Genomic DNA, 26,189 nt, shown 5'->3' with positions numbered 1-26,189 from the left:
CCTGTGTCTTGCGAGACAGGCTACACCACCCAACATATACCCTTGTGTCTTGCGAGACAGGCTACACCACCCAACATATACCCTTGTGTCTTGCGAGACAGGCTACACGACCCAACACACACCCCTGTGTCTTGCGAGACAGGCTACACCACCCAACATATACCCCTGTGTCTTGCGAGACAGGCTACACCACCCAACACACACCCCTGTTTCTTGCGAGACAGGCTACACCACCCAACACACACCCCTGTTTCTTGCGAGACAGGCTACACGACTCAACACACACCCCTGTTTCTTGCGAGACAGGCTACACCACCCAACATATACCCCTGTGTCTTGCGAGACAGGCTACACGACCGAACACACCCCTGTTTCTTGCGAGACAGGCTGCACCACCCAACATATACCCCTGTGTCTTGCGAGACAGGCTAGACGACCCAACACACACCTCTGTTTCTTGCGAGACAGGCTACACCACCCAACACACACCCCTGTGTCTTGCGAGACAGGCTACACGACCCAACACACACCCCTGTTTCTTGCGAGACAGGCTACACCACCAAACATATACCCCTGTGTCTTGCAAGACAGGCTGCACCACCCAACACACACCCGTTTCTTGCGAGACAGGCTACACCACCCAACATATACCCCTGTGTCTTGCGAGACAGGCTACACCACCCAACATATACCCCTGTGTCTTGCGAGACAGGCTACACCACCCAACATGTACCCCTGTGTCTTGCGAGACAGGCTACACCACCCAACATATACCCCTGTGTCTTGCGAGACAGGCTACACCACCCAACATATACCCTTGTGTCTTGCGAGACAGGCTACACGACCCAACACACACCCCTGTGTCTTGCGAGACAGGCTACACCACCCAACATATACCCCTGTGTCTTGCGAGACAGGCTACACCACCCAACACACACCCCTGTTTCTTGCGAGACAGGCTACACCACCCAACACACACCCCTGTTTCTTGCGAGACAGGCAACACGACCCAACACACACCCCTGTTTCTTGCGAGACAGGCTACACCACCCAACATATACCCCTGTGTCTTGCGAGACAGGCTACACCACCCAACATGTACCCCTGTGTCTTGCGAGACAGGCTACACCACCCAACATATACCCCTGTGTCTTGCGAGACAGGCTACACCACCCAACATATACCCCTGTGTCTTGCGAGACAGGCTACACGACCGAACACACCCCTGTTTCTTGCGAGACAGGCTGCACCACCCAACATATACCCCTGTGTCTTGCGAGACAGGCTACACGACCCAACACACACCTCTGTTTCTTGCGAGACAGGCTACACCACCCAACACACACCCCTGTGTCTTGCGAGACAGGCTACACGACCCAACACACACCCCTGTTTCTTGCGAGACAGGCTACACCACCAAACATATACCCCTGTGTCTTGTGAGACAGGCTGCACCACCCAACACACACCCTTGTGTCTTGCGAGACAGGCTACACGACCCAACACACACCCCTGTGTCTTGCGAGACAGGCTACACCACCCAACATATACACCTGTGTCTTGCGAGACAGGCTACACGACCCAACACACACCCCTGTTTCCTGCCAGACAGGCTACACCACCCAACATATACCCCTGTGTCTTGCGAGACAGGCTACACGACCCAACACACACCTCTGTTTCTTGCGAGACAGGCTACACCACCCAACACACACCCCTGTTTCTTGCGAGACAGGCTACACGACCCAACACACACCCCTGTTTCTTGCGAGACAGGCTACACCACCAAACATATACCCCTGTGTCTTGCGAGACAGGCTGCACCACCCAACACACACCCGTTTCTTGCGAGACAGGCTACACCACCCAACACACACCCGTTTCTTGCAAGACAGGCTACACCACCCAACACACACCCCTGTTTCTTGCGAGACAGGCTACACCACCCAACACACACCCCTGTGTCTTGCGAGACAGGCTACACGACCCAACACACACCCCTGTGTCTTGCGAGACAGGCTACACCACCCAACATATACCCCTGTGTCTTGCGAGACAGGCTACACGACCCAACACACACCCCTGTTTCTTGCGAGACAGGCTACACCACCCAACATATACCCCTGTGTCTTGCGAGACAGGCTACACGACCCAACACACACCCCTGTTTCCTGCCAGACAGGCTACACCACCCAACATATACCCCTGTGTCTTGCGAGACAGGCTACACCACCCAACATATACCCTTGTGTCTTGCGAGACAGGCTACACGACCCAACACACACCCCTGTGTCTTGCGAGACAGGCTACACCACCCAACATATACCCCTGTGTCTTGCGAGACAGGCTACACCACCCAACACACACCCCTGTTTCTTGCGAGACAGGCTACACGACTCAACACACACCCCTGTTTCTTGCGAGACAGGCTACACCACCCAACATATACCCCTGTGTCTTGCGAGACAGGCTACACCACCCAACATGTACCCCTGTGTCTTGCGAGACAGGCTACACCACCCAACATATACCCTTGTGTCTTGCGAGACAGGCTACACCACCCAACATATACCCTTGTGTCTTGCGAGACAGGCTACACGACCCAACACACACCCCTGTGTCTTGCGAGACAGGCTACACCACCCAACATATACCCCTGTGTCTTGCGAGACAGGCTACACCACCCAACACACACCCCTGTTTCTTGCGAGACAGGCTACACCACCCAACACACACCCCTGTTTCTTGCGAGACAGGCTACACGACTCAACACACACCCCTGTTTCTTGCGAGACAGGCTACACCACCCAACATATACCCCTGTGTCTTGCGAGACAGGCTACACGACCGAACACACCCCTGTTTCTTGCGAGACAGGCTGCACCACCCAACATATACCCCTGTGTCTTGCGAGACAGGCTACACGACCCAACACACACCTCTGTTTCTTGCGAGACAGGCTACACCACCCAACACACACCCCTGTGTCTTGCGAGACAGGCTACACGACCCAACACACACCCCTGTTTCTTGCGAGACAGGCTACACCACCAAACATATACCCCTGTGTCTTGCAAGACAGGCTGCACCACCCAACACACACCCGTTTCTTGCGAGACAGGCTACACCACCCAACATATACCCCTGTGTCTTGCGAGACAGGCTACACCACCCAACATATACCCCTGTGTCTTGCGAGACAGGCTACACCACCCAACATGTACCCCTGTGTCTTGCGAGACAGGCTACACCACCCAACATATACCCCTGTGTCTTGCGAGACAGGCTACACCACCCAACATATACCCTTGTGTCTTGCGAGACAGGCTACACGACCCAACACACACCCCTGTGTCTTGCGAGACAGGCTACACCACCCAACATATACCCCTGTGTCTTGCGAGACAGGCTACACCACCCAACACACACCCCTGTTTCTTGCGAGACAGGCTACACCACCCAACACACACCCCTGTTTCTTGCGAGACAGGCTACACGACCCAACACACACCCCTGTTTCTTGCGAGACAGGCTACACCACCCAACATATACCCCTGTGTCTTGCGAGACAGGCTACACCACCCAACATGTACCCCTGTGTCTTGCGAGACAGGCTACACCACCCAACATATACCCCTGTGTCTTGCGAGACAGGCTACACCACCCAACATATACCCCTGTGTCTTGCGAGACAGGCTACACGACCGAACACACCCCTGTTTCTTGCGAGACAGGCTGCACCACCCAACATATACCCCTGTGTCTTGCGAGACAGGCTACACGACCCAACACACACCTCTGTTTCTTGCGAGACAGGCTACACCACCCAACACACACCCCTGTGTCTTGCGAGACAGGCTACACGACCCAACACACACCCCTGTTTCTTGCGAGACAGGCTACACCACCAAACATATACCCCTGTGTCTTGTGAGACAGGCTGCACCACCCAACACACACCCTTGTGTCTTGCGAGACAGGCTACACGACCCAACACACACCCCTGTGTCTTGCGAGACAGGCTACACCACCCAACATATACCCCTGTGTCTTGCGAGACAGGCTACAACACCCAACACACACCCCTGTTTCTTGCGAGACAGGCTACACCACCCAACACACACCCCTGTTTCTTGCGAGACAGGCTACACCACCCAACATATACCCCTGTGTCTTGCGAGACAGGCTACACCACCCAACATGTACCCCTGTGTCTTGCGAGACAGGCTACACCACCCAACATATACCCTTGTGTCTTGCGAGACAGGCTACACCACCCAACATATACCCTTGTGTCTTGCGAGACAGGCTACACGACCCAACACACACCCCTGTGTCTTGCGAGACAGGCTACACCACCCAACATATACCCCTGTGTCTTGCGAGACAGGCTACACCACCCAACACACACCCCTGTTTCTTGCGAGACAGGCTACACCACCCAACACACACCCCTGTTTCTTGCGAGACAGGCTACACGACTCAACACACACCCCTGTTTCTTGCGAGACAGGCTACACCACCCAACATATACCCCTGTGTCTTGCGAGACAGGCTACACGACCGAACACACCCCTGTTTCTTGCGAGACAGGCTGCACCACCCAACATATACCCCTGTGTCTTGCGAGACAGGCTACACGACCCAACACACACCTCTGTTTCTTGCGAGACAGGCTACACCACCCAACACACACCCCTGTGTCTTGCGAGACAGGCTACACGACCCAACACACACCCCTGTTTCTTGCGAGACAGGCTACACCACCAAACATATACCCCTGTGTCTTGCAAGACAGGCTGCACCACCCAACACACACCCGTTTCTTGCGAGACAGGCTACACCACCCAACATATACCCCTGTGTCTTGCGAGACAGGCTACACCACCCAACATATACCCCTGTGTCTTGCGAGACAGGCTACACCACCCAACATGTACCCCTGTGTCTTGCCAGACAGGCTACACCACCCAACATATACCCTTGTGTCTTGCGAGACAGGCTACACGACCCAACACACACCCCTGTGTCTTGCGAGACAGGCTACACCACCCAACATATACCCCTGTGTCTTGCGAGACAGGCTACACCACCCAACACACACCCCTGTTTCTTGCGAGACAGGCTACACCACCCAACACACACCCCTGTTTCTTGCGAGACAGGCTACACGACCCAACACACACCCCTGTTTCTTGCGAGACAGGCTACACCACCCAACATATACCCCTGTGTCTTGCGAGACAGGCTACACCACCCAACATGTACCCCTGTGTCTTGCGAGACAGGCTACACCACCCAACATATACCCCTGTGTCTTGCGAGACAGGCTACACCACCCAACATATACCCCTGTGTCTTGCGAGACAGGCTACACGACCGAACACACCCCTGTTTCTTGCGAGACAGGCTGCACCACCCAACATATACCCCTGTGTCTTGCGAGACAGGCTACACGACCCAACACACACCTCTGTTTCTTGCGAGACAGGCTACACCACCCAACACACACCCCTGTGTCTTGCGAGACAGGCTACACGACCCAACACACACCCCTGTTTCTTGCGAGACAGGCTACACCACCAAACATATACCCCTGTGTCTTGTGAGACAGGCTGCACCACCCAACACACACCCTTGTGTCTTGCGAGACAGGCTACACGACCCAACACACACCCCTGTGTCTTGCGAGACAGGCTACACCACCCAACATATACCCCTGTGTCTTGCGAGACAGGCTACACGACCCAACACACACCCCTGTTTCCTGCCAGACAGGCTACACCACCCAACATATACCCCTGTGTCTTGCGAGACAGGCTACACGACCCAACACACACCTCTGTTTCTTGCGAGACAGGCTACACCACCCAACACACACCCCTGTTTCTTGCGAGACAGGCTACACGACCCAACACACACCCCTGTTTCTTGCGAGACAGGCTACACCACCAAACATATACCCCTGTGTCTTGCGAGACAGGCTGCACCACCCAACACACACCCGTTTCTTGCGAGACAGGCTACACCACCCAACACACACCCGTTTCTTGCAAGACAGGCTACACCACCCAACACACACCCCTGTTTCTTGCGAGACAGGCTACACCACCCAACACACACCCCTGTGTCTTGCGAGACAGGCTACACGACCCAACACACACCCCTGTGTCTTGCGAGACAGGCTACACCACCCAACATATACCCCTGTGTCTTGCGAGACAGGCTACACGACCCAACACACACCCCTGTTTCTTGCGAGACAGGCTACACCACCCAACATATACCCCTGTGTCTTGCGAGACAGGCTACACGACCCAACACACACCCCTGTTTCCTGCCAGACAGGCTACACCACCCAACATATACCCCTGTGTCTTGTCAGACAGGCTACACGACCCAACATATACCCCTGTGTCTTGGGAGACAGGCTACACCACCCAACATATACCCCTGTGTCTTGCGAGACAGGCTACACCACCCAACATATACCCTTGTGTCTTGCGAGACAGGCTACACGACCCAACACACACCCCTGTGTCTTGCGAGACAGGCTACACCACCCAACATATACCCCTGTGTCTTGCGAGACAGGCTACACCACCCAACACACACCCCTGTTTCTTGCGAGACAGGCTACACGACTCAACACACACCCCTGTTTCTTGCGAGACAGGCTACACCACCCAACATATACCCCTGTGTCTTGCGAGACAGGCTACACCACCCAACATGTACCCCTGTGTCTTGCGAGACAGGCTACACCACCCAACATATACCCTTGTGTCTTGCGAGACAGGCTACACCACCCAACATATACCCTTGTGTCTTGCGAGACAGGCTACACGACCCAACACACACCCCTGTGTCTTGCGAGACAGGCTACACCACCCAACATATACCCCTGTGTCTTGCGAGACAGGCTACACCACCCAACACACACCCCTGTTTCTTGCGAGACAGGCTACACCACCCAACACACACCCCTGTTTCTTGCGAGACAGGCTACACGACTCAACACACACCCCTGTTTCTTGCGAGACAGGCTACACCACCCAACATATACCCCTGTGTCTTGCGAGACAGGCTACACGACCGAACACACCCCTGTTTCTTGCGAGACAGGCTGCACCACCCAACATATACCCCTGTGTCTTGCGAGACAGGCTACACGACCCAACACACACCTCTGTTTCTTGCGAGACAGGCTACACCACCCAACACACACCCCTGTGTCTTGCGAGACAGGCTACACGACCCAACACACACCCCTGTTTCTTGCGAGACAGGCTACACCACCAAACATATACCCCTGTGTCTTGCAAGACAGGCTGCACCACCCAACACACACCCGTTTCTTGCGAGACAGGCTACACCACCCAACATATACCCCTGTGTCTTGCGAGACAGGCTACACCACCCAACATATACCCCTGTGTCTTGCGAGACAGGCTACACCACCCAACATGTACCCCTGTGTCTTGCGAGACAGGCTACACCACCCAACATATACCCCTGTGTCTTGCGAGACAGGCTACACCACCCAACATATACCCTTGTGTCTTGCGAGACAGGCTACACGACCCAACACACACCCCTGTGTCTTGCGAGACAGGCTACACCACCCAACATATACCCCTGTGTCTTGCGAGACAGGCTACACCACCCAACACACACCCCTGTTTCTTGCGAGACAGGCTACACCACCCAACACACACCCCTGTTTCTTGCGAGACAGGCTACACGACCCAACACACACCCCTGTTTCTTGCGAGACAGGCTACACCACCCAACATATACCCCTGTGTCTTGCGAGACAGGCTACACCACCCAACATGTACCCCTGTGTCTTGCGAGACAGGCTACACCACCCAACATATACCCCTGTGTCTTGCGAGACAGGCTACACCACCCAACATATACCCCTGTGTCTTGCGAGACAGGCTACACGACCGAACACACCCCTGTTTCTTGCGAGACAGGCTGCACCACCCAACATATACCCCTGTGTCTTGCGAGACAGGCTACACGACCCAACACACACCTCTGTTTCTTGCGAGACAGGCTACACCACCCAACACACACCCCTGTGTCTTGCGAGACAGGCTACACGACCCAACACACACCCCTGTTTCTTGCGAGACAGGCTACACCACCAAACATATACCCCTGTGTCTTGTGAGACAGGCTGCACCACCCAACACACACCCTTGTGTCTTGCGAGACAGGCTACACGACCCAACACACACCCCTGTGTCTTGCGAGACAGGCTACACCACCCAACATATACCCCTGTGTCTTGCGAGACAGGCTACACGACCCAACACACACCCCTGTTTCTTGCGAGACAGGCTACACCACCCAACACACACCCCTGTTTCTTGCGAGACAGGCTACACGACTCAACACACACCCCTGTTTCTTGCGAGACAGGCTACACCACCCAACATATACCCCTGTGTCTTGCGAGACAGGCTACACCACCCAACATGTACCCCTGTGTCTTGCGAGACAGGCTACACCACCCAACATATACCCCTGTGTCTCTCGAGACAGGCTACACCACCCAACATATACCCCTGTGTCTTGCGAGACAGGCTACACGACCGAACACACCCCTGTTTCTTGCGAGACAGGCTGCACCACCCAACATATACCCCTGTGTCTTGCGAGACAGGCTACACGACCCAACACACACCTCTGTTTCTTGCGAGACAGGCTACACCACCCAACACACACCCCTGTGTCTTGCGAGACAGGCTACACGACCCAACACACACCCCTGTTTCTTGCGAGACAGGCTACACCACCAAACATATACCCCTGTGTCTTGCGAGACAGGCTGCACCACCCAACACACACCCATTTCTTGCGAGACAGGCTACACCACCCAACACACACCCGTTTCTTGCAAGACAGGCTACACCACCCAACACACACCCCTGTTTCTTGCGAGACAGGCTACACCACCCAACACACACCCCTGTGTCTTGCGAGACAGGCTACACGACCCAACACACACCCCTGTGTCTTGCGAGACAGGCTACACGACCCAACACACACCCCTGTTTCTTGCAAGACAGGCTACACGACCCAACATATACCCCTGTGTCTTGCGAGACAGGCTACACCACCCAACATATACCCCTGTGTCTTGCGAGACAGGCTACACCACCCAACATATACCCCTGTGTCTTGCGAGACAGGCTACACCACCCAACACACACCCCTGTGTCTTGCGAGACAGGCTACACCACCCAACACATACCCCTGTGTCTTGCGAGACAGGCTACACCACCCAACATATACCCCTGTGTCTTGCGAGACAGGCTACACCACCCAACATATACCCCTGTTTCTTGCGAGCCAGGCTACACGACCCAACACACACCCCTGTTACGGGTGGCCCAGTCGTCTAAGGCGCCGCGATTCGCTGTGCAGAGTTGCGTCCCTTGGGCACGCCAGAAACCTATGATTGTGGGTTCGAATCCCGGTTCACCCCGATTATGTTTCTAGGTTTGTCAGCACCATACCCGTGCTCGTGGGTTTCACCGAAGTGGTAAACGTCTAAGACCTGCATCACTTCGGGCTTTCCTCCCACATTAAGCTGACACGCCGTGATATAACTGGAATACTGTTAAAAGCGGCGTTAAACCCAACTCACTCACTCACTCACTTAATTACGGGAAATTAAATTCTGGAAAAATATATCTGGCGTATCTAATACACACAGATTTTGTATCATTTCAGGCTGTCAGCCAAACCACAAGATTTACGATCTTTCAACTTTTTCACAAAAATTCTATTCTAATAAGAGCCCCCTCTTTCTAATTTGAGAGCGCCCTGGGAGCTTATTACGTCGAATACGGTTCCCCATATCCCACGCAATCTGTATTATGCCTGTCGGTCACATCCTGCTGTCCACGATGTGGATCATGTTGTGACACGGCCCACAAACACATTATGCACGTCATAGAGTCCTTTTAAATTATCTACAGTGGCTGTGTATTTTTACGTGAAGGTTGTAATGCAATAAAAGTGTTATATAAGGAAATAAGTAAAAAAGTATTGATAACAGAGACGGATCCAGGATCTTCCAAAAATAGGGTGCACATTAACACGTGGCCAACACATGACGGAGGGGCCGTAGTCTTTTTTTTATCTTCACGCATTAATCAAATCTTAAATGTGCAGAACACTTTCCCTTCGACACCGTGTGGTTGGTTATATGGGGGTGAGCTGCTCTTGTAAGGAGACACGTGCAGGATATACCACGAATGAACGGACTTTTGACACAAGCATGTGGGGAAATATAACGTCAGTTTGACATGCTACTTAAGTCATTCAAGGCCCTGAGGGTACGGGTGGCCCAGTCGTCTAAGGCCAGATCTGCGTCCTTTTGGCACGCCAGAAACCTATGGTTGTGTTTCGAATCCCGGTTGGTCCCGATGATGTTTCTAGTTTGTCAGCATCATCCCCGTACTCGTTGGTTTCACCAAAGTGGTAAACGTCTGAGGCCTGCATCAATTCGGACTTTCCTCCCACATTAAGGTATGACTGGAATACTTTTCAAAGCGGCGTTAAACCCAACTCACCCACTCACCACCGTTCATTGACCAGTTCAGGTCTGTTACATTTGGACGGTTCTATCGAGCATAGGTATAGTGTTGATGGACCAACGATAATGTTGAGGGAGAATCTTGGATTCGACAGCCACGACCACAGGATCATAGCACACCTAAGATGCACATTGTACATCGAATAATAGCGTCTTGGACAACTGGACCACCCGTAGTGTGGCAGTCTAGTGATTAAAGCGTTCGCTTGCAACGTCAACGACCAGGGTTCTATTCCCAACGGGTATATTCTTGGGGACTTGGCCATGACAAGTGGCGTTAACAGTACTCGTGCAAAAGCTGTACAAATTGTCAATTTCAAGCATTAATTATTGAGTGTAGTTGGGATGCAACTCCTCATTAACCCTAAATATTGAGTATATGTATTGTAGTCTGCAATAATTGGACGCTCGTAATTTATCTGAGTAGTCAACAAGAATGGTAACGGTTAGTTAATGGGTTTGTACTGAAACTTACCAGAAAGTAATTACGAGTATCTTATTCTATTTCAACCCAATGTTGATTACAGTATTAATAATTTATTCGTGTCGATGGCCGAACGAACGCATTCTGTACCAGCAGAAAAAAATATGTGCGCCAATTTAAACAGGTAAATCGCTGAAGTATTTTAACTGTGAAAATCATCTTTATTGACGGGTAAACCTCTTAATCGTTATGTCACGTCTATCTGAAAAAGTATGCTTTGTGTATTGTTTCAAATGCTTCCCAGTGTTGCACAGGCACTTTTTAACACTAATATATAAACTACACCTATTGCGTGTTAAGTGTCGTTTGTTGGACGTGTAAACTTGACCCAGGGGGAATTGCAGGCAGAATACGATATTCGATACGACTAAATGGGTGGTTACACTGTCTCCCTGGTGTCTCTTTACACCGAGACAGCATGGATCGCTGCGCGGGCTATCCTTTGGCTTGTCTCGCCAAACCCCGAGGTCAGTGAACTGGGATTCAAGTGAGGGACAATCCTTTGGGAAGATGGTGAAATGGATTCTCTGTAACTCCGAGGTCACTGGACTGGGATTCAAGTAATGGACAGTCCTTTGGGAAGATGGTGAAATGGGTTCTCAGTAACTCCGAGGTTAGTGTCCTGGGATTCAAGTGAAGGACAATACCTTGGGTAGATGGGGAAATAGGTTCTCTGTAACTCCGAGGTGAGTGAACTGGGATGCAAATAAAGGGCAGTGTCTTGGGAAGATGGGGAAATGGGTTTTCTGTAACTCCTAGGTCAGTGTACTGGGATTCAAGTGGATGACAATCTTTTTGGGAAGATTGGGAAATCGGTTCTCTGTAACTCTACGGTCAGTGAACTGGGCTTCAAGTCAGGGACACTCCTTTGGGAAGATGGGTGAAATGGGTTCTCTGTAACTCCTAGGTCAGTGAACTGGGATTCAAGTGAGGGAAGACTCTTGTTAGATGGGGAAAAGGGCGTTCTATAAATCATGTAAAATCTAACTACAATGAATATTGGGTTGGGATTGTGTGATCTGGTTAAAAGTGTGTCATCGTCATGGAATGGTCAACAGTACTTTCGTTTGATGGAATAGTCAACAGTACTTTCGTTCGATGGAATGGTCAACAGTACTTTCGTATGATGGAATGGTCAACAGTACTTTCGTTTGATGGAATGGTCAACAGTACTTTCGTTTGATGGAATGGTCAACAGTACTTTCGTTTGATGGAATGGTCAACAGTACTTTCGTTTGATGGAATGGTCAACAGTACTTTCGTTTGATGGAATGGTCAATAGTACTTTCGTTTGATGGAATAGTCAATAGTACTTTCGTTTGATGGAATGGTCAACAGTACTTTCCTTTGATGGAATGGTCAATAGTACTTTCGTTTGATGGAATGGTCATCAGTACTTTTGTTTGATGGAATGGTCAATAGTACTCTCGTTACTACTTTAATGAGAAGAGGTTTAGTGGCTGTATGTTCAAAGGGGGTTGAAGTAGCATAAACTATTTGTCAAACTATGAGTATGTACGACCACATCATTCAAAGTATTTTATTCCTACCATAGTGTTAATCGTTGTATAACTATAAGGTTCAATTGTCGGCTTAAATTACCAACAATCAGAATGATGTTTAAATCCTGTTGGGGTACCACGCAGGTAGCATAGGTACCGTTAGGCCTCATTGGTCCCTAGTAGTGGCTTTTGGTTGCTGGCGATCTGTAGCCCGATTTTGTCTTGTGCTGTTAAGTAATGGTTTCCTGTTTTAAATATTCCCAAACAAGTTGCATAAAAATAGAAAACCCCGTATGTATTTCTCGTTATTGTAGTCCATCGTTGACAGTTTTAAATAAATGATTATTAATGAATAACATGTTCTTGTCACGATGGCTAAAACACTGTCATTGTGTCAATCACTATCTCACTTGAATGAAATATCTAACCAGGGGACGAGGCTGGTTGAATGTGGCATCGTACTCAAGGTGCACGGGCTTCTGTCCAGTCACTGTGCAATGATGGTGGTGATAGTGCGGACTGAAGTGTGGAGCATATTCATTGAGTAATGTTAACTTCATGGACATAAACTTTCCTTTATTTGCACTCCATGGGGGATGGCAAGGTGGCTTTACTTACACTGACTCACCGCCTACAACGCCCACAATGGTTTCTACAGCCACCTTTGCTTGCCGAACCAGCGGAACATGTCTATTTGATATTGCGAAACATTAACACCGTATGGAGTGGGCTGACAAGTTTAATGTTCAAAGTGTTGGGTGTGCACGTTGTGGCGAGGAAATATGCAAATATCGGGTGACCTGCCGGGCAAGTATAAAAACACAGGTTTGTCTTATCATCCCCTTAAGGATTCCAGGGTAAAACGGGTGCCTTAGTTTGACTCTGCGTGATGGTTCCACGGTAAACAGGTGCCTTAGTTTGACTCTCCGTGATGGTTCCAGGGTAAAACAGGTGCCTTAGTTTGACTCTCCGTCATGGTTCCAGGGTAAAACAGGTGCCTTAGTTTTACTCTCCGTGATGGTTCCAGGGTAAAACAGGTGCCTCCGACTTATTTCAGGAACAAATGGTTGTGACATGGCTGATTGGAGTGCCATCGTTCCCCGATGGGGAGGGGAGAGTGGGTCGTACTCGTTCTATCAATTACTTGTTTGCTTGTGCAAGAGTCGAATTTTGTTTGACGATGGCGTTAAACAACAACTCATCCACACAGCTCAGATTAACCAAAATGCACACCCTATATACAAGTCAGCAATTCAAATATGATTCCATTTAAACATATTATTTTCGCATATTTGTAAGATTTTATTCAAAATATTGTACAGTTTCATTTGTCTGGAATCGAACGTAAAATATAACAAATGACCAAAGTACATATAAGTCGATCAGTAAATCACTTTACACACATGGAGTGTACACTTTACACGGAAACAAACAACATTAAGCACAATGACGTGGGCACATCAAATTAATGGATTTTGTGGTTTTGAGAACTACCTGGCCAATTTTCTTTCTTTAACAACAGACTTGGAAGTTGAATGTCTCCGCTTTGAATGGATGCTGGTTGTACGAAACAAAGCAAATTCATTGTAGGAGCACTAAGAGTTTGGTTGAAAGGTTTACGTGAAGGAGTTAATTTAGTTGCCTGAAATAAAAAGTTTTTTTCCCAAAATAAGATAGAGATACAGTGCGAGGCCGAAACGTTATCAATTTGTTCTGTGTGAGGTCCAGAGAGTATATTAGTATTTCAGGCCGGATTTTCATCTGGATAGATAATCGTTCTTGTATTGATGTCGGTGCCAACGTTGGTAGGGAAGTACGCTGGCATCACATAACGGTAAAGACAAGGTTAAATCATGAACTATGAAACAACGCATGGTATAAGCAGAAAGTGAAAATGTCAGAAATTACGAAAATTTTCTCTGAACACCTTACATCGGTCATGTATAACAGCATCGGCTCTTCAAATGATTAGCACTATTTGCAAAGGGAATCGTCAAAATAATAAGATTCTACTTTTCACATTGGCATTTATAGTTTATATTTGTCACAGCGTACTGCTTACAAGCAAAAGTGATACAATAATACAATATAGGTGTTAGAACGTTCAGCAAACATTTAAACAACCGTAGTCCACGCAAGTAATCTGCTCCCAATTGTTAGGCGTGGCATCTCTCAAGTTAAACCAACAGGTTCTCTAACAAATGCTTTTGCCATCAGCACCTCAGTTATCGCTCATCATTTACATTACGATCATTCATATAACAATACCATTAATTGTTTCATATAACAATACCATTAATGGTTTTCATAAAACAATACCATTTATGGTGTCTCAAAACATCAAAACATACCAAACATCTAAAGTTCGGTCAACTATATCTGGTTTTCAAACTTGTACACAGCGATATACATCACCCTTCCTCTCGATCGGGGCTGTCCGTGTGTGCTGATGGTTCCACATCCATCGAGAACAACCATAACCTTCTCCTTTAGCCTTGCTTCAATCTGGACTGCAGAATTCTGCAAAACAGTGCAGTTGGTATTGCTAAATAGTGGGCCCAGGACGTGCTGTGGCTGACAAAGGACAAGGCCTTTACCGTGAAGTCCCGTTTGAGATCCAGAGAATATACAGTTCTCTCAGACAGGATTTTCCTCCGGATAGGTAATGGTGATTTTTGTGATATCGGCGCTAATGTTGGTAGGGAAGTACGCTGGCATCATGGAATCTGACGGGATGCTCTCAGAAGACCCCCGATAGGACCATCCACCAGGAGCATCAGCTGAACTCAGGTCTATGAACAGGTCCACTTCCTGGTCTTCCGGGATTGGTGGAAACATACTTGTTAAGCCATCATCTCCATCATTAACAAAACCTGGTTCATTTGAATCCTTGCTCTTTATGGAGATCTGGGTGTCCACAACGCTCTCCTTCCTGTCAGTCTTCTTCTCGGGTGTTGTGACCTTTTCTTTGGCGGAGTTTTCATCTTTCTTGTCTTTCCCATTTTTCTCCTTATCCTTTTCTTTCTCTGCTCCCCCGTCCTTTTCTCCCTCCTTGTCTCCATCTTCCTCCTCCTCTTCCTTTGGTAGATCTCTTTCTATCACCAGGTCCTTCACAGGCCAGTACTGTTTGTACTCCCCAATGATCTCGTCTATTTGTCCTTTGAAGCTAATAGTCTTCAAATTCAGTTTGATTGATTTTGAGGACAAAACGTTCTTGAGCAGCATTGGTACAAACCCACCAGCTAGAGTTGCTAGCGTCTGATTGGTTGATGACATCTGCGTTACATTTCCAAATGCCATCACCACAATCATAACAAACAACAGGAACACTACAATCACTAGGAACTTCCCAGTTGCCCTCAGGAGGTTCAGATAAACTGGTCCAGGTGCTCCGTGTATTTGAACATCACAGAGTCTTTGGAAGAGTCGAAGAGGTATTCTAGGGGTGTCAAATGAGTCCAAGAATAACAACAACTGACCAAGTTTCCACCTGATCTCCTTTTTGGTAAAATTCAGATCTGTTTTAATAGGGGGTACTTCGTCACTACACTTAAGTTGAAATGCAGCGTTTTCTTGCATACTTGATGGAAGACTTGCTATCTTCTTTAAGTCCTCAGCTCTGTCTATCATCTCTGCTATTATAGTCTTGTTAAACTCCAGATAATTCTGATACACATTGCTATAACAGTCGTGCATATATACAAACACTAGGAGCACCATACTGACGTATTTGAGAGTGCTACTGGCATTCACAATGATCCCCATCATCGTAAAAGCCAGAACCTCAACAATCAAACCAAATGATTCTGCAAAGATGAGAGCTATGGCATAAAGAACACACAAGCAGAATACCGCGCACGTGACCTGAAGGCAGGCTGTCTTAATGGTCGAGAAACCATTGAAACCCATGGACGATGGACAACAATTATCCTCAGCCTCTGGCGTAGATCTATGAACCACTTTGTCTATTTTAGAAAGATGCCGGCCTATGTTATTGATTTTTCTAAACTTACGTCTTTTCACTTTCTCTTCGTCATCCATATATGAATTGTCTCCTATCTGCCGTTTGGTTTGGTACACAATTCGAAAGGAAAGGTATATGGTTGGTATACAGTACAACACAAGAATGACAATGCAAAAAGGAGAAGTTACACACATATAGAGAGGACCGAGCAACAATGCTATTAGTCCACATTTCTTGAAAGGCCACAGACCAATTCTAATGATGACTTGTAGCACACCTGTTTGTGAGATAGCGTTCATGTCCTGAAGGGCACCTCTGGAAACGGACTTCAGTTTGTCTCGAACAACAGGCGAGGAAAATCCAATAACACATCCTGCTAGAAAATAGAAGAAATAAGCAGCTATGAATATGCCATGGCTCGGGCTATAGTGCTGGATGACGTTGGTCTTGTAGAAGACATAGCGGAGGTTGAGATGTAAGTTATTCAGAGCCTCGTATCGGTGGTCCATCTCATGCTTCTCGAACTTGTAGTAGATGAATAACCGGATGTAGTAGGGCATCGGCAGCAGCAGAAGCATCAACCCCTTCACAAGAGCCTGGACAAATTGATGCCAGGTCAACTTGTGCGAAAATTTCGATTCCAAAGAAGCATACACGCTCAAGTCACAACAGTCAACAAAAGGATCAATTCCCTTGATTTTACATCGACATAGATTATCATAAAACGTCCTCATCAAACCAGTCGGGGGATCATTTTCTGGAATAATCCTCTTCCCCTTGACGGTGATTCGCACTTCGGACATCTTGATGGGGAGAATCTCATTCTTAGGCATGGTCTCCAACATGTCCCTGAATCTCCACCAGTCAGATATGTCCTCCAGAGTCAGCCGTTGTTTGTACTTTATCTTATAGTCGCTCTCCTCCGAGATGTAGATGAACTTCTTCACCTCCTTCTTCAGCTTGACCACGTACTCCGCAGCCACGTACATGGCGTTGTACATATTGGCGGGGAGAAACATGGGGCAGAAACAGAAGACGAGAACTTTGACCGCAGTCACCGAAATGTACAGGATGGAGATCCAGGGGTCATCTTCTTGGTCGCTGCATTTGATCTTCCCATGAGAGTCCCGATGGCAGCACTGAAACACGAACTCTGCATAGTTGTCATCTTCTTTCTTGATCTCCTGGTTGCATACATAGTCTCTGTGGGCGCTAGAGTACCTGTCCTCGTTACTGGACTGTTTTTCTTCCATCAATAGTTGGCGTATTGCTGTCAATCGGTTATCAGCTGACATGTTCTGGAGGCATCCACGAGGAGAATCTGTGATGCTGATCTCCATTTCCTCGACTCCTATTGTCAGAATAGACATAGACAGAACATCGTAGTGGAATGACAGCATCAGCAACGTGCGACCATGGCGCGTTTTGGTCTTGTACCACAGAAATGGTTTGTAATTCATACTTATATCATTGTACAGTTTGTCATTTTCCTTCGATGTGTTTGTAGTTCGTAAACTGATTTTAAACAACACAGCCATTTTCTTTTCCATTGTTTTAACGTAGCTGTGAAATTGTTTGTCTTCTAATTCCAATCTGCACATGTTGTTAGTAATCGCATAGCCAACATTCGGGGATGCTGGAGTTGCCTCCCGGCGTGTGAAAGTTGTTCTATTTTGACATTGACCTTCTCGTACGCCACAGAGAAGCGTCCACAAGATCACACAGAAGCTGAGAGGATTAGCATAGGCCGCCATCTTGGAATGTATGAATCTTGGTTCCTTAGTGACTTAGTATCGACAGCCGAGGTGTTCTGTTACATCCTGTTGTCATCCATATTGACATATTTGGATCATTCCATCTGCAACTCTGTAAAAGCAAAGAATACATTGAATATCAAGATATAATAACATCAATAAATTAAACAACGTTTAGAAACGGTTAGAGAACACGACAAGCAAATATTCAAAAACGTGGTTGTTGTTTTACGCCAAACTCAGTAATACAGCTACATTGTATATGACGGTGACCTGTAAATATTTGAATCTGGACCAGACAATCCATTATTGATAGTCTAAGTAACCGTCCACGCATTCTTGGTGCGATGACATGCTATCACCCAAGTCACCGAGCCTGACCACCAGCTTCATATGGTCGCCCCTCACGACCATCATAAGTTGCTGAGGGACCTATCCGGAATTCCCACAGGGTACAATATGTCTTTTAAACTGATACTTAAATAAGTGTATTATTTCGTCTCTGGGCGAAACCAGTTGCAAAGCCTCCTACCACACTGGGATCTTAAGGGCTACGCCAAATGTCTATGTTGGAGTATGAGAGTTCCGCTAGGCGCAGTCCTGATATCACTTTGTGACCGTTCATGCCGATTATGTTTCTAGGTTTGTCAGCACCATACCTCTGATGGATTTCAACAAAGTGGTAAACGTCTGAGACCTGCATCACTTCGGGCTTTCATCCCACATCAAGCTGACACGCCGTGACTTAACTTGAAACTGTACAGAGCGACGTTAAACCCAACTCACTCATACACTTTGTGAACGTCACCAGTTCAAACCTTATACAACTAGTGCGATAGACATTTCATGCTGCGAAGTTTCCCAACTCGATGATGATCCAATACAGACGGCAGCCATCTCTATCTCAACGTTGACAGAAAGTAATTATATTCAGCAAAGTACGGCTACAACGAAGTCGTCGAAACTGTTTAGAAACTATTTATCGCTGTTGTCACACTATTATACATGATACTGTATGTAATAACCTTTATGAAAAGGGCGATTTTAGAACAGTTCGTTACATCCAGTATGTCCGGGTAACTCGAAGTATTTACGTAGGTCCCTTCAACTTCGACACAACGGTGTGGCCGTCATACGTTTGCTCGAATTTGTAACGGCGATATAACAAGTACCATTGTCGTGAGAGTAAATAACGTAACGAGTTAGCACAGCTTTGCGGATGTGCATGTGGTACAATACACGGTAACCAATACATTACTCTCGTCACTTCATATCAAACACATTCACACGGCTCAAGGATAAAGGCCGACAATAGATGTATAGAAATGTCTTATCAAAGTCACAAAAGCTTTTCCTACTTTGAGACCTATGTACAGCTCCAATCGAAGATCTTTTCAACGTCAATCAAGCGTTTACGTCACGTGATTCGAGTCGAATCTAAGTCGTGACCTGTGTTTCAACAAGGATATATTTAAAAGAAGGGATTCGCACTCAATCACCGCGGTGAGGTATAGATCGGTCGACTCGTCGCCATGTCTAATGAAGGATCTCCGATCAGAGTTCAAACGTCAACAAGAAAACCACAACGTTTCTCGCTAAACTAAGAGCGCGGCTGTGGAGTTGTTAGGGTAGGAGAGACACCGATAGCATTGTCATCCACACGACCAACAGCGGTGTAATAACAGTCGAGTCTTTCTAGGGTTTGGCATGATTATCAGCCGATGTCACAGGATACCGGTGATAGGTTGTTAGGAATCTCCCCCATAATCAATAGCTGTAATAAATCTATCCATACAATCCAGTATCTCGTACGCACGTTAATGATAGCATAACACAACCTGCGGCTTGAAGTATATATCGATGCTATATCACCCTCGACAGATAGATGTCAAAGGAAATATATGAGGCATTGTGTAATTTGCTAATATCATTAACTCTAACACTTCGCGCACAAGGATATTTGTGATTAATTATTTCAATAGGAAGCTGCTGACATTGTAACACGCCTAGTCGAACAGATTATCATGATGAGGTGTAACAAGCGGAGGACAGCTCACAGATGCAGCGATTACTATACCGTACATCAAGTTGACATGTGGGATTGTGGAAAGGGTTAATTTGGCCTTCGGGTTTACTGCTCATTCCACAGTCCAATCAGAGTTGAATATATATTCAGCTAGGTGTGTTATTAGGTTCAGGTCGGATAGACGTGTAATTGTGTTTAACTAGGCTAGACGTGTCATTGGGTTTAACTAGACTGGACGTGTCATTGGGTTTAACTCGGCTAGACGTGTCATTGGGTTTAACTCGGCTAGACGTGTCATTGGGTTTAACTAGGCTAGACGTGTCATTGGGTTTAACTAGACTAGACGTCTCATTGGGTTTAACTCGGCTAGACGTGTCATTTGGTTTAACTAGACTAGACGTGTCATTGAGTTTAACTCGACTAGACATGTCATTGAGTTTAACTCGGCTAGACTTGTCATTGGGTTAACCTCGGCGTACGGGTAGTCTAGTGGTCAAAGCGTTAGCGTTGGGGTGTGTGTGGGGGTGGTGGAGAGCACGGGGTACGGGGGCCCCAGTCGTCTAAGGCGCCACGATTCGCTGTGCAGAGTTGCGTCCCCTGGGCACGCCAGAAACCTATGATTGTGGGTTCGAATTCTCGTCCGATTATGTGTCTAGGTTTGTCAGCACCATACCCGTCCTCATAGGTTTCACCGAAGTGGTACGTCTGAGAACTGCATCATTTCGGGCTTTCCTCCCACATTAAGCTGACACGCCGCGATATAACCCAACTCACTCACTCACTCAACACGAAAGCAGTCATGTAAGGTCAGCGAGGAAACAATGCAACACCCTTTATGTACAGGACAATAATTTTACCACACGAAGACGGGACATCGATCATCAATCTAAGAAACATAAATACGTCTGAGAAGGTAATTTTCCCACATAAAGTAATTGCGTCTTTACCTGGTCTGTCTACTGCTGAAAACAAAGGGCCATTGGCCATAAGGTACGCACGCCATATGAGCGGAGTCACGAAACAAGAGTCATCATTATGAGGCAACGCCGTACAATAAAAGCGACAAAACCCTTTCCATATTCATATGAAGCCTCTGTCAAAAGCAGATTCGATTGTTAGATCCCCACGTTCTCATAAGCATATGTTTATGAATCATTATCAAATGATGATGGTACCGTGTGTTCGTGAAAAGCTCAGCGTATCCTGCTCCACGAACCGCGAATCCTGCTCATGCGGTAACGCCGTACATACCAAAATCTACGTGAACATTTAGAGAAATAAGTAGATTTAATTTGAAAATAGTAAACTTGTGGGACATGTTTCATGTTAACAGCTGGGCTCATATTTCTGTAGATAGACATCGTGCCAACATCGGACCTCGTGTCAGAGCCGGCTCAGTTCATGTCTACTTGATGTGTTAGCTTGACACGGCATATTCATGTGGCCCTCGGGTTCAGTCCTAGCTATATCTTCTCGGCGATAACGAACTCACAGATCATCGTAGTTCACAAACCTGTCACCCAAGGAGTAAATCGCTATATCTTAGTCGCGTCAAAAGATTCTTCGCGGTGTGAACTTCTAAGACCTACCTGTCATTGCGCTATGGTGTATCACGGGAGTTACGTCGTAGCGCTATGTTACGGTTCGGGAGTTACGTCAGTCGTAAAGCTGTGTGTTAGTATAGGAATCTTGATACTTATAGCGTTATGTATAGGTTTGGTATTTACAATATTTATAAGGTACGGGAGTTATGTAAGTCGTAAAGCTATGTTGTGTCGTGGGAGTTATGTCAGTCGTAGCGTTATGTTAAGATCTGGGATTAACAACATTCGTAAGGTAGGGAAATACGTACGTCAGTCGTAACTCTATGTTAAGGTACGGGAATTTCGTCTGTCGTAAAGCTATGTTACGATTTGCGAAATTACGACATTCGTAGCGCTATGTTATGGTTTGGAGGTTACGACAGTCCGGAAATTATGTAAAGGTATGGGATTTACGTCATTCGTAGCTCTATGATAAACTCTTGGAGTTACGACAACCAAAAAACTATTTTTAGAATAGAGAATTACGGCAGTCGTAGGGCTATTGATAAGTTTTGGGAGTCACGACATTCATGGCACTATATTAAAGTATGAGCGTTACGTCAGTAGTTGCGCTGAGGTCGCGATGCGAACCGGTCCTGATACTGATAATGAAAAAACTCTAATCTCACCCGACATTACAGTATCCCTCAGTATCTGTGAATTAGAAGGCCTGGTATACACGTTCGTGAAAACAAATGGATTAAGATAAATACAACGCGCATTATACAACTCTCAACACGGCCGACATTGCAATACAGTTCGTGTAAAGTCCCTGACTTTCCCGTGTTAACCAGGGCCTCATTCCACCAGGCAACATCAGCACCATGACTGTCGTAAGTCTATGTTAAAGTGTAGGAGTTACAGTCACCTGAGCACAGAGATAGCTTTATGGAAGGGGACCCAGAGCGCTACAGGAGAGGTCAGTCGGGTAGCCTAGTGGTAAAAGCGTTCGCTCGTCACGCCGAAGACCCGGGTTCTATTCCCGACATGGGTACAATGTGTGAAGCCAATTTCTGGTGTTCCAGAAAGCGGCGTAAAATCATACTTACTCACTCAGTCAAGGTCAAAACTACATAAAAAACTGTTTTCCAGTTGTACTCAACTTTCGACTACAAATCAGCTGAATAAGAATTATTGGAGGTGATCTGTGTACCGTTACCTGAACCTTCACAGTCAACCTACAGTAAATTACGGTTATAACGAACTGAAAGGGGCCACTAACTTTAGTTTGTTATAACCGTAGTTCGTTATTAGCATTTATACATCATAACTATAGGAAATAGTCGGGGAAAAAAATCGGTTCGTTATATCCGTCAGTTCGTTATAAGCGTGTTCGTTATGAACGTACTTCAATGTATTTGAATGCTTAATACGAGTAAAAAACACGAGGAGCAGGCACTCCAGTGATATGACAACTCGCACCTCACATGATAAAGAACATATAATAACTGTGTTAATCTGACCTCAAGCTCTAACAACACTTAGAGTTCATACATGTTCGTGTTTCTTCGATATGAAGTCTCGCAATGTCACGTCACACTGTACTAAACAGCGTTAACTAATAGCAGCGAGAAGTGGGCGTGGTGATCTTAAATGTTCCATCCACAAACCATGACCCCCATTGTCCTCTACAGCAGGATTCAGCCTGAAGTGGGCGTGATGATGTCAGATGCTCAACCTACAAAGCCCCCCCCCCCCCCCCACACACACACACACACACACACATTACCCATTCTCGGGCTGTCAGTGTGGGTGGTGGTATGAGATACAAGATGGTTTCAAACGCAACCATTTCATAATCACTCATTTTGTTCGACGTAGTCCAGTAAGCTCGAGCTAAAGAAGTAACGGCATGTTGAACGTTGTGATTGTCCGACTTAAGTCCTTCACTGTCAAACTCACGCCGCCGGGTGGGACATGGCGGGGTATCGCCTCCCGCTCGGTATGTAACAAGCTCAGGGGTGGGCTGGGGGTGGGGACGCGTGTGTAAAGTGCTACTTATCACCGCAACACAGGCATACCAGGGAGCTAGAGAGTTGGGTGGGTCGGTCGGGTGTATCGGGGTGGGGAGAGGGAGGTCGTATTACCGATGAGTTTATTGGTACATTGCTACAGAATTAGAGAATTTTCTAGATTTCCAAAATTCCTCAGATTCTTAGTCTTAAGTAATATGCATGCATGATTATTAAATCACACCCCATATTCCCTGCTGCTGAATTCGTCGTACACAGAGCATGCTATTCCCCTCAAAAGGTGGTGAACGCTGAATCATGCAGTGATATTTCTGACTGAGTGTTAAAAATAGGGCAACAAGTAAAAAGAAAATAATGAATTACAAACAGACAGGGTCGGTCGGGTAGCCTAGTGGTTAAAGCGTTCGCACGCCACGCCGAAGACCCGGGTTCGATTCCCTACAATGCACAATGTGTGAAGCCGATTTCTGGTGTCCCCCGCCGTGATATTGCTGGAATATTGCTAAAAGCGGCGTAAAACCATACTCACTCACTACAAACAGACAAGAACGCGACAAGAAATACAGCGTGACATATAATTCTTGTAAGAACACTGCCGGCGTTGTAACTCAAATATTTGTCTCTTTCTCAAGACAAATAAATACTACTGTCAGGAATGTTTAACACCGTTTCGTCAACATACAACAGATTTCAACCTACTCAGTTCTCGTGTCAGTCTAACCCGATCTATACGGCTAAACTTTAGAAAGGGATAATCAGTTAAGTTAGATATATTTAAATATACATATTACAAGAATGAGTTTCTTTTGTGATAAGGAAAGGCAAAACCACCCGAAACTGGAATAGTTTATAATACGTTGTATGACTCTAACTATATATTCACCATATCACACCTACCCGGTGACGACGCCCCCGTGTGTAGTCCGCTGTCTCCTATATCTACCCGGTAATATGGGGCTCTATGTGTGGAGCAGGGGTGTATAGCAGTGAGGGGATATCGGGTGGATAAGGCTGTTCTTGTGCACGCTGTAGAACTAGAGACACGGGAGAACTGAGGTATATAGGTTATTCAGTCCGCTTATTCCCACGGCAGTATCTTTCAAGCTGAGACTGCTGCGTCAGAACGTAGAACCATCATCCTAGGATTTTAAAAATCAATATTGAAACGCAATATGAAACTAATTATTTTTGGATGGCAAACCGCTGCGGAATGAAATAGCCGAAAAAACGATGTTTTAAATTTATGGAAGTGGAGCACGCCTGAAGAGTGTTCTCACAAAGGACACGATGCAGATATCTAATACCGAGGACCGAGGAAACAGCAGGTGACATTCCCCCTTCACAGATCTACAGACAGTTACACTGATGTGACTACACGTGCCTGGGCCCTAATAAGCACATTTCAAAGCAGTTCAACGTAAAAAGTAACATATATTTTGCATCTGCATCACTCTCCCCATACATGATGTTGCAGTCAGACATGTAAACGGGTGGAGCTGAGAACTGCTGCCTGGCACGGCCTATTCTCTGACATGTTATACAACAATCAATGGTCATTATGCACAGCATACGTTGCTGTTAATCAGGGTTCATACTGGTTCGTTTTCTGCTACATTGCCTGATTGCCATGCACCGTGTCCTAAGCTATATTTCAATTAGGTGATGTTATAGAAGAATGTCGTGATAAAAATTGCTGAAATCATGAAAATGTCCAATGCCATTTGTCTCAAAATCACCGTAAATTATAAGATATTGTTCACTTTGTCAATACACACTGTTACATAGCACTCAATACACGGATACCAATTGACTGGTCCTATCTGGAACTACCATCAGCGTTTCCTGACCAAACTCGTGTTATTCCAGGACAAGCCGAATAGCAGGTTACGGAAAGGGGCGAGTGGTGACGAATGTACCATCAGCATGCACTTAGAGAGGTGACCAGACCCTGTTATTCCGGGACAAGCCGAATAGCAGGTTACGGAAAGGGGCGAGTGGTGACGAATGTACCATCAGCATGTACTTAGAGAGGTGACCAGACCCTGTTATTCCGGGACAAGCCGAATAGCAGGTTACGGAAAGGGGCGAGTGGTGACGAATGTACCATCAGCATGTACTTAGAGAGGTGACCAGACCCTGTTATTCCGGGACAAGCCGAATAGCAGGTTACGGAAAGGGGCGAGTGGTGACGAATGTACCATCAGCATGTACTTAGAGAGGTGACCAGACCCTGTTATTCCGGGACAAGCCGAATAGCAGGTTACGGAAAGGGGCGAGTGGTGACG

At 47.4% G+C, this 26,189-nt stretch overlaps 1 protein-coding gene across 4 annotated transcripts in view; it reads right to left on the bottom strand.

Annotated features, from left to right (window-relative positions):
• Nucleotides 1–13,927: 13,927 nt before the first annotated feature.
• Nucleotides 13,928–26,189, bottom strand: part of LOC139450494 (uncharacterized) — a 38,730-nt gene continuing 26,468 nt past the window's right edge. For 3 of the 4 annotated variants that reach the window (XM_071232213.1, XM_071232212.1, XM_071232211.1), the window contains exon 2: nt 13,928–18,434. In XM_071232213.1, coding sequence (XP_071088314.1) covers nt 15,242–18,322 — 3,081 coding nt within the window. In that variant the 5' untranslated portion in view covers nt 18,323–18,434 and the 3' untranslated portion in view covers nt 13,928–15,241. Of the gene's footprint in view, nt 18,435–24,801; nt 24,841–26,189 lie in introns of those variants that run through there. The other variant, XM_071232214.1, reaches the window with a different exon arrangement.

This window comes from Haliotis cracherodii, unplaced genomic scaffold (genome assembly GCF_022045235.1).
Source record: "Haliotis cracherodii isolate W230 unplaced genomic scaffold, xgHalCrac1.p SCAF_8, whole genome shotgun sequence".
In the NCBI taxonomy this organism is placed as follows: Eukaryota; Metazoa; Mollusca; class Gastropoda; order Lepetellida; family Haliotidae; genus Haliotis; species Haliotis cracherodii.
This window is presented reverse-complemented; position numbering and strand designations above follow the sequence as displayed.